Consider the following 9715-nt stretch of genomic DNA (forward strand, 5'->3'; position numbering starts at 1 on the left):
ATAAAGGTACCATTAAGACCGAATGGTCCCAGTGTTAACCCCAGCTTGTGGTGAGTTGTTTGACCTCAGATAGGGAAGTAGTGGGTCAAAATTGGCCTCACCAGCCCTAAGCTATGGAGGGAGGTATCAGTCAGAGTTTCTCCCTCTGATGACTCTCCAGTGAACTGTGGTAGGGAATAGGTTTGAACAGTACATAAGGACAAGATTAAGCTTAGTTCCAAAGCCTGCAGGTTCAAAGTGCTGATACTCATGCATTAAGAATTCAGCTTCAAACTTTTATCCAGTCCAGAAGTGGTAACTCAATTAAAAACATAGCCAAATGTTCTCACAAAACTGGTTCACTTGCAAATGTAAATGTACAACAGGTCTGCACATGTGCAATCTTTACAAAAAACATAGGCTATTTGGTCAGAGGTTTTCCTTTCTGTGCTTGCCATTCCACAATTTTCTGTTCATTGAAACAAATAAACAAAGATGAATGGATTAGCAATTGCAGAAACAGCTATCCTTTCTGACATTCATCCTTGAAAATTACCAGATGCCTATTTCTAAAAGTAGAATATCTGGTGGTTATTCCAATGAAGATGGCCACCAAACCAGTGACTGGCAAGAGTCACACATGATAATTTTCCATAGGATTTATTATCATCGCACTCACCATAATTGTGTATAATTTTAAAATTTCAATCTAACTAATATTTGCTGTTAAACGTTGGGAAATATATTTGTAAGTTATTGCTGTATTAATTTATTTCCTTTTTCTCCTCATATTTCTATAGTAACAGTATATTGAGCGCGCCCATCCCCGTCTCTTTTGAGCCAATGGTGAGGTAGCTTGTTGATCAGTGAGTAAAGCGGATGTCTATTGGATAGGTGGTGAGCGGGTAAGAGCCTGGCAAGATGGCGGACAGAACGGCGGTGGATATCAGCAAATTGAAGGTAAATGGAGTTTAGATCAGGATAATGTGTTCGTCGTTAGAGCGAAGGTTTTATGATTTAGTGACTATTACGTACTTCACTTTTTCTGTTCTGATTCTCCTCGGGAATTCTCCTCTGGAGACCCGTAGAGTGGATTATATTTTCTCTCCTCTTGAAGGTGGGGTTGCTTTTTCCACCCCCTGCTAGTCTAAAATTCTCCGAACGTTTTAAGCAGCATAGTTGTGTGGGACGTGGTTTGAGTGCCACATTGAAAGGAAAGGAATAAGTTTCCGGAATGGCCGATTAGCTAAATGCACCGCCCATGGAAGTCACGGACCACGTAGAAATAGGAAACCGTGCCCTCGCACGGTTATTTGGTCTTAGCTGGGGCTGTTTGTTACGTTCTAAAGATATTTCAAATGGATTGTCATTCCCTGAACGTCTGAGCAAGTGGACGAAACGTTTAAGAAAAGCTGTCTTTTTTTAAAAAAAATTCTGTAAGTAAGGAAATTGTATAAAAGCTAACTTGCACAAACCGTTGCTTGATCCACTGCTAAACCATCTTTTTGGGTGCTTAAAATGTACATTTGAAGGTAAAATTCTGTAGATTCGCTCTCCTATAGAAGTTGAGAAATTTATAAAGTGGGACTCAGAAATTGGAGCAAAGAACTTGAGCCATTTTGAAAGTTTTATTTTAAATTAACAAGGGATCCCAGTGTTATGAGTCAGAAAAGACTACCGCATGGTTGCAGAATTGATGGGTTGTCAATTTTAAATTCCCATAAGGAGGACAGTGCTTGGATTACTTTTGGGTTGATAACTGATTGTGAGAAGAAAGTGAAGTTACTGAAATGGTTTTGGATTGATTCAGCTAAGGACTAGCATAAAGGAAAGATGTGAAATTCATGTTGATTTTCAAAGATTGTGGGGCCTACTTCTACAAGGAATGTAGAAAGATGAAATGCATGTACAGCAAGCAATTAAGGATGCAAGTGGCATGTCCTTCTATTATTTGAGGATTGGAGTACAGCAAACAAATCTTGCTTTAATTGGATATGGTTTTGAAACAAGGTATGTGCAGTTTAATTTCCATTTTTAAGGAAGATTATACTTGCGTGCGGAGGCGGTACAGCAAATGTTCACTGAATTGGTCATGGGGATGAGGGGATTGTCCTATAATGAGATTGAATAATTTGGGCCAATGTTTACCAGAGTTCAAAAGAATGAAAGGCGCTCTCATTGAAAGGTACAAGATCCTGAGTAGACAGATTATTTTCACTGATTGGGGAACCAAAAACATGGTGGCCTACTTTCTGGATAAGAGAGTAATAAGTTGGGGCTAGCTGAGGAGAAATTGCTTCACTTGAAGGATTGTGAATCTTTGGAATTCTCTACTCTGAAGGTTTGTGGATAGATGGATTTTTGATGCCTTGGAATCAAGGGAATGGGGAGCGACCAGGAAAGGGAGTTGAAGCCAAAGATCAACGATATTGTATTGAATGAAGCAGGCTTACATAGCCATGTGGTCTACTCCTCCAATTTCCTGAATCCCTTCTTTACTGAAAACCTCCATGGTTCTGACTTTTTGTTTGTTCTCATTGTGCTTTAGTTGACTGAACTGAGACAAGAATGTGCTTCAAGGGAGCTGGATACTAAAGGAAACAAGCAAGATCTCATCCAGAGACTGCAGGCTTACCTGGAAGAACATGGTAAAATCATGACTGATATTTAATCTCAAACAATTTATTTTTAATAAATAAAACTACTTAGGAATTTATGAAGAGTTGTGGATTTCTTTCATTACCCTACATATGCTGACTTTAACACATTAAGATTGTAAAATACAAAATATTACATTGAATTCAGAATAATAAATCAGCTGAGTGCTGGATGAAACAGTTGTTGCCATTACAAGTAATTGTCTTTGCTGTCAGAGAGTCATAGATTATACAACACAGAAACAGATCCTTTGGTTCAACTTGTCTCGCTGACCAGATATCCTAAACTGATCTAGTCCCATTTGCCAGCATTTGGCCCATACCCCTCTTAAACACTTCCTTTTCATGTACCCATCCAGATGCCTTTAAAATATTGTAATTGTACCAGCCTCCTCCACTTCTTGTGGCAGCTTGTTCCATCCATGCTCCACCCTCTGTGTGAAAAAGTTGCCTCTTCGGTCCCTTTTAAATCTTTCCCCTCTCACCTTAAACCTATGCCCTCTAGTCTTAGACTCCCCTACCCTGGGAAAAATACCTTGTCTATTCACCCTATCTATGCCCGTCACGATTTTATAAACCTCTATAAGGTCACCCCTCAGCCAGTGCTCCAGGGGAAAAGTGCCAGCCTATTCAGTCTGTGTCAGTTGATCAGAGTGCTTGAGTTGCATCCTTATGTTATTTGATTACCACTTTTTTGAGAGTCTTAATTTTTGTGGTTTAGTTTTGATGTGATTTCAACTATTAATGTATTTAACTGATTAATTGCTATCTTTTCCCTTCAACTTTAAGTTGACTTTTTTTTGCAGAGTGTATCTAGTTGCGCCTTGAGCAATGTGCACCCCCCTCTGGTTCAGGTTTTTTGAAAAAAAAATAGGTGCTCTGTGTGTATAGATTAAATAAATCTACTTATTCCATGGAAGTGGTTTACTTCTGTCTATCAAACAAGTGAAAGGCAAGTTTAGGACTTCATGATAATAATTGACATCATAAATTGGCATTCATTTATGATGGTGAATGCAAATATTTTGAAATTAATTGACTTATTGAAGCAGTTGAATACTTTCTAAATAAGCGTGGAGGTATTTTCAATGAATGTTCTAAAGTAGGCCAAAATACTTCCCTGTACTGTATTCATCTTGTCCTTGTGCCATGTAGTGCCAGGCATTCAGATTAGACTGCAATTCCAGTACCCGATCTCTGTTGAAAATTACCACTTATAATTCAGGTTTCCAGGCTTTTTTAAAACTTTTTTTGGTTTAACCTTCAGTTTGCTATATGTGATTCTTTTCCTGTGTATTTTTAAATTATATTACATTAATGTGTACACTTTTTTTTTCTTCATTCATTCATGGGATGAGGGTGTTGCTGGCTAGGCAGCATTTATTGCCCATCCCTAATTGCCCAGAGGGCAGTTGTGAGTCACCCACATTGCTGTGGGTCTGGAGTCACATGTAGGCCAGACCAGGTCAGAATGGTAGTTTCCTTCCCTGAAGGACATTAGTGAACCAGATGGGTTTTTCTGACAACTGACAATGGATTCATGGCTATTCCCACTCCACCCCACCACCACCACCACCACCACCACCACTCCCCAATGGTTATGGTAGAGGATTTTAATTTTCCAGACATAGACTGGGACTGCCATAGTATTAAGGGCTTGGCTGGAGAGGAATTTAAGTGTGCACAAGAAAACTTTCTGATTCTGTATGTGGATGTACCTACTAGAGAAGGTACAAAACTTGGCCTGCTCTTGGGAAATAAGGCAGGGCAGGTGACTGAAGTGTCAGTTGGCTAGCACTTTGGAGCCAGTGACCGTAATTCTATTAGTTTTAAAATAGAGATGGAAGAGGATAGACCAGATCTAAAATCTGAAGTTCTAAATTGGAGGAAGGCCAGTTTTGAGAGTATTAGGCAAGAACTTTCAAAAGTTGATTGGGGGTGGATGTTTGCAGGTAACCGGACAGCTGGAAAATAGGAAGCCTTCAAAAATGAGATAACGAGAGTCCAGAGACAGTATGTTCCTGTTAGGGTGAAGGGCAAGGCTGGTAGGTGTAGAGAATGCTGGATGACTCGTGAAATTGAGGTTTGGTCAAGAAAAGGAAGCATATAGATAATAGACATCAAGTGAATCCCTCAGAGTAAAAGGCAGTAGGAGTATACTTAAGAGGGAAATCAGGAGGGCATAAAGGGGTCATGAAATAGCTTCGCCAATAGGGTTAAGGAGAATCCAAAGGGATCCTACAAATACGTTAAGGACAAAAAGGGTAACTAGGGAGCGAATAGGGCCCCTTAAAGATCAGCAAGGCCATTACGTGTGGAACCGCGGGAGGTGGGGGAGACACTAAACGAGTATTTTGCATCGATGTTTACTGTGGAGTAGGATATGGAAGGTATAGAGCGTGGGGGAAATAAATAGCTACATCTTGAAAAATATCCATATCACAGAGGAGGAGGCGCTGAGCATCTTAAAACAAAGGTGGATAAATCCCCAGGACCTGATCAGTTGTACCGTAGAACTCGGAAGCGAGGGAAAAGATTCAGTTGTTCATTAGCTTACTGAACCAGATGTTTCATGGTGTTCAAACATTTCATTACCATTCTAGGCAACATCATCAATGCAACCTCTAATTGAAGTGTTGGTGTTCTGCTCAGTTCCAAATTTATATGATCCTTTGGTGTAGTGGGTCTTGTCTCCTCCATTTTTGTGTTTTTTTTTTAGCAGTGGTCTATGTATGGGGTCTATTTCTGTGTTTGTTAATGGAGTGCCGTGTTGAGAACCAGCCTTCCAGGAAAGAGATTATTGGGACCCTTGCTGAGATATTCGTATTATCGATAGCTACAGGTGAGGTTTTGGAAGACTGGAGGATGGCTAATGTTGTGCCACTATTTAAGAAAGGTGGTAAGAAAAAGCCAGGGAACTATGGCCAGTGAGTCTGACATTGGTGTTGGGCAAGTTGTTGGAGGGCATCTTGAGGGCCAGGATTTACATGTACTTAGGCAAGGACTGATCAGGAATAGTCAACATGGCTTCGTGTGTGGGAAGTCATGTCTCATTAGCTTTACTTAAGTGTTACTTCTTCAAAAAAAAGATTGATGAGGACAGAGTAGTGGATGTGATCTACATGGACTTAGTAAGGCATTCGACAAGGTTCCACATGGTAGGCTGGTTAGGAAGGTTAGATCACACTGAATACAGGGAGAACTAGCTATTTGGATAGAGAACTAGCTCAAAGGTAGAAGAGGATGGTGGTGGAGCTTGCTTTTCAGACTGGAGGCCTGTAACCAGCGGTGTGTCACCCAAGGATCAGTGCTGGATCCACTACTTTTCGTCATTTATATAAATAATTTGGATGTGAACGTAGGAAGTATGGTTAGTAAGTTTGCAGATGAACTAAAACTGGAGGTGTAGTGGACAGCAAAGAAGGTTACCTCGGTACAACATGATCTTGATCTGATGGGCCGAGGAGTGGCAGATGGCTTTAATTTAGATAAATGTGAGGTGCTGCATTTCAGAAAGGCACATCAGGGCAGGACTTGTGCACTTAATGGTAAGGTCCTGGGGAGTGTTGCTGAACAAGGAGACTTTGGGGTGCAGGTTCGTTGTTCGTTGAAAGTGGAGTCACAGGTAGATAGAATAGTGAAGAAGACATTTGGTATGCTTGCTTTCATTGGTCAGTGCATTGAGTATAGAAGTTGGGAGATCATGTTGAGGCTCGACAGGACATTGGAGTATGTGCAATTCTGGTCTCCCTCCTACAGGAAGGACGTTGTGAAACTCGAAAGGGTTTAGAAAAGATTTACAAGGATGTTGCCAGGGTTTGAGCTATAGGGAGAGGCTGAATAGCTGGGACTGTTTTTCCCTGGATTGTCTGAGGTTGAGGGGTGATCTTTATAGGGGTTATAAAATCATGAGGGGCATGGATAGGGTAAGTAGCCAAGGTCTTTTTCCTTGGGTGGGGCATAGGTTTAAGGTGAGAGGGGGAAGAATTTAAAAGGGACCTGAGGGGCAACTTTTCCATGCAGAGGGTGGTGCGTGTATGAAATGAGCTGCCAGAGGAAGTGGTTGAGGCTGGTTGGATGACAACCTTTTAAAAAGCATCAGGATGTGCATATGATCATGAAGGGTTTGGAGGGATATGGGCCAAATGCTGGCAAGTGAGACCAGATTTATGTAGGATATCTGGTTGGCATGGATGAGTTGGACCGAAGGGTCTGTTTCCGTGCTGTATATCTGTGACTCTGGTGATAAACCTGAACAGCTGTTCTAATCAACCATCAAGTAATCTCTCAATCATAAAAGGCCTTGAGTGCATACTTAACCATTCAAAATACTTGCTGGCGGAATAAGCTTCTTTAATGGGGAAACGTAGAATCTATGCATAAATGTAATTGGGTCCTCATTTGTGTTTTGCTTTTAAAACAAACCATTGAACAAATGTTTGTGTAGCAGCTTCAATTTAATTATTTTGGTTGTAATCTTGAGTTAGAATCATATTAATCCTCAAAAGGAGAGGACTACCCGTTCATTTAGTGGGGATGTTTTTACTTTTTTGCTAGTGATTTACTAGACTTAATCCTAGACTTCGCTTCCTTGGAAGCAGCGAGCTAGACAAAGGTTAGAATTAGTCCAACTCTGTTGCTGTTTAAATCAAGTCTTGATCTTGGGGAATTGCAGCAAATCTGAAAATATTGGGAGCACTTGAGGTCAGATGACATTTCTGTCCAAAGATGCTAGCATTTTGGGTGTGAGGTCCTTTAGGTGCAATTGTCTTCAGTATCTGTGGGATAAGAGAAAATTAATATCTTCTTGAGTGTTCATTGTACTCTTCATGCATATGAATGTTGAATTAGGAAAGGATTGGGCTAGGCTACAATGTCTCTCTTTGGTTGAATGCTCTGCCAAGATTAATCATGTTCAGAATGGGTACTTGGATGAGATAATAGTGTAACCACTGTCAGTGCCTTGAATGGGAGGGAATCTGGTACAGCAGGTGGCTAGTGATAAACTACATGTCAGCCCAGAAAATCTGTCATACAGGCGTGCAAAGCACGTTCTTTGAAGGGTTACAATGTACTTGCCTAATGTTGTCACTTTCTATACTTAGAAGAAATGGAGTGTGGCGGGGGGATAGGGGGCTTTTGATGTGTAAAGCACTTTTTGAACCCCTTTGGAGGGGAAGTTTTTTTTTGTCTGTCTTGTACTGTATTTCCTTCTACCTTTTGCCACTGTTCCAGTATCTTACTAAACAGGGCCTTTATGAAACTAACTGACACATCAATATATGTGTCATTGTTTAAATCCAAGTCCTTGCTCTTGTGTTTGTAGTTCCAAGCTTGTCTAGATCCAGCATCAATCAACTCTTATTTCTTTTGCAGCTGAGGAAGAAGTGAATGAAGAAGATGTTCTAGCAGAAGATACTGAGGTAATTTCTTTGCATGTTACTTTGTGGAATTTTCTGACATTATCATTTGAAATTTTTATTCTGTGTTTGTCGATGTTGGCCAAGTGAACAGGCAGTAATTCAGTTCTGAGATTCATTCTTTTCTGACAGCTCTTGTAGTGAAGATGAGTAACATGATATTTCTTTAATGCCCCGTTGAAGTTTCATATGCTGTGCCGTCTGTTTTAGTTTCTTCTGTACAAAGTTTGTAATTTTTTTTAGTATGTTTTTGAAATGTATGAAATTCAGAGGGGCTGAAACAGGATAGATGTTGAAAAATTTTCTTCTGGCTGAAGAGTCTAGATGTAAGAGTTATAGCCTTAGGTTAAGGGGTTGGTCACTTGGATCTAAGGTGAGGGAGGGGGGAAAAAAACTCCTTGCTCCCAACGTTGAATACTCTGTCCCAGTGTGCTCAGCCATTGAGTATATTCAAGACTGCATTTGTTACTCAATCATAGAATCCCTACAGTGTGGAAGCAAGCCATTGAGTCTACACCGATCCTCTGAAGAGCATCCCCACCAGACCCATTCCCCTTCCCTGTAACCCTGAATTTCATAAGGCTAATCCATCTACCCTGCATACTATGAGCAATTTTTAGCATGGCCAATCCACCTAACTTGCACATCTTAGAACTGTGGGAGGAAACCCACGCAGACACAGAGAAAATGTCCAAACTCCACACAGACAGTCGCCCTAGGCTGGAATTGAACAAGGGTCACTGGTGCCGTGAGGCAGCAGTTCTAACCACTGAGCCACTGTGCTTTTGGGAATCAAGACATATGGAGATTGGGCATGTATACTTGAGATAAGGTATGATCTCATGAATGACTGAGCAAGCTGTAAGGGATTTATGGCCTAATCCTGTCTGGATCAGTGCCAGAGCTGCAGAGAAAACCAAAACCTGTGCATTTTAGCAAATTCCTGAGGGTAAGATATTTTAATTTTCGGTTTTGTCAAAAGTATAGCTACTGCCTTTTTGAGAGCATTCATATTTTTTATTTTGTATGCAGGAGGAGGAGCAACAGCAGCAGAAGGTCGAGCCTGATGTTCAGAGTCAAACTGTTGCTATCAAAGAACCCGAAGAGTAAATATCAAACAATTCCAGTTTAAGTGATTTTGCACTGTATCTTACTTTCAATTTCCGGAGAAGTACTGTGGTACAGGCAAATAGTCCACAAGTACTGTTTTTGTTGTTTCATCCACAAACTAGGAAAACTTCGGCGTGTATTTTAACCAAGGTTCTTAACTTTTAGATTCTATACCATACATCACCAATGAAATACTTTTGTGCAAGAGTCTGATTAACAATGTATTTTTGTCATGTTAAAAGTATCTGTACTCATGCTGCGCCAAAGTGATTAGAATGTATGTGGTATCATGAATCAAACTGCCAACCTGCATCTGGTATAATCTGTTTTTTTTTTTTTTTTGTAAACTTGTTCAGAGATGTTATTACGCACCTCTGGAACAAATTGGACTTGAACCTGGTCCTCCTGGTTTAGAGGTAGGGTCATTGCCATTGCACAATGAGCCCCACCAGTATAATCTTCTATGCTTGGGTTAATCATTGAGTATTTGATGTTTAAAGTTGTAATGATGAGCTTAGTCCATCAATATTCATTTATTTTCTCTTTGGC

At 40.4% G+C, this 9715-nt stretch overlaps 1 protein-coding gene across 1 annotated transcript in view; it reads left to right on the top strand.

Annotated features, from left to right (window-relative positions):
* The first annotated feature begins 797 nt into the window (after window positions 1–797).
* LOC125487443 (SAP domain containing ribonucleoprotein) overlaps window positions 798–9715 on the top strand; it is a 29340-nt gene continuing 20422 nt past the window's right edge. The window contains exons 1-4 of the mRNA XM_048619004.1: window positions 798–939; window positions 2528–2627; window positions 8013–8059; window positions 9089–9162. Coding sequence (XP_048474961.1) covers window positions 901–939; window positions 2528–2627; window positions 8013–8059; window positions 9089–9162 — 260 coding nt within the window. The 5' untranslated portion in view covers window positions 798–900. The remainder of the gene's footprint in view (window positions 940–2527; window positions 2628–8012; window positions 8060–9088; window positions 9163–9715) is intronic.

This window comes from Rhincodon typus, chromosome 41 (assembly GCF_021869965.1).
Source record: "Rhincodon typus isolate 14 chromosome 41, sRhiTyp1.1, whole genome shotgun sequence".
Taxonomy (NCBI): Eukaryota; Metazoa; Chordata; class Chondrichthyes; order Orectolobiformes; family Rhincodontidae; genus Rhincodon; species Rhincodon typus.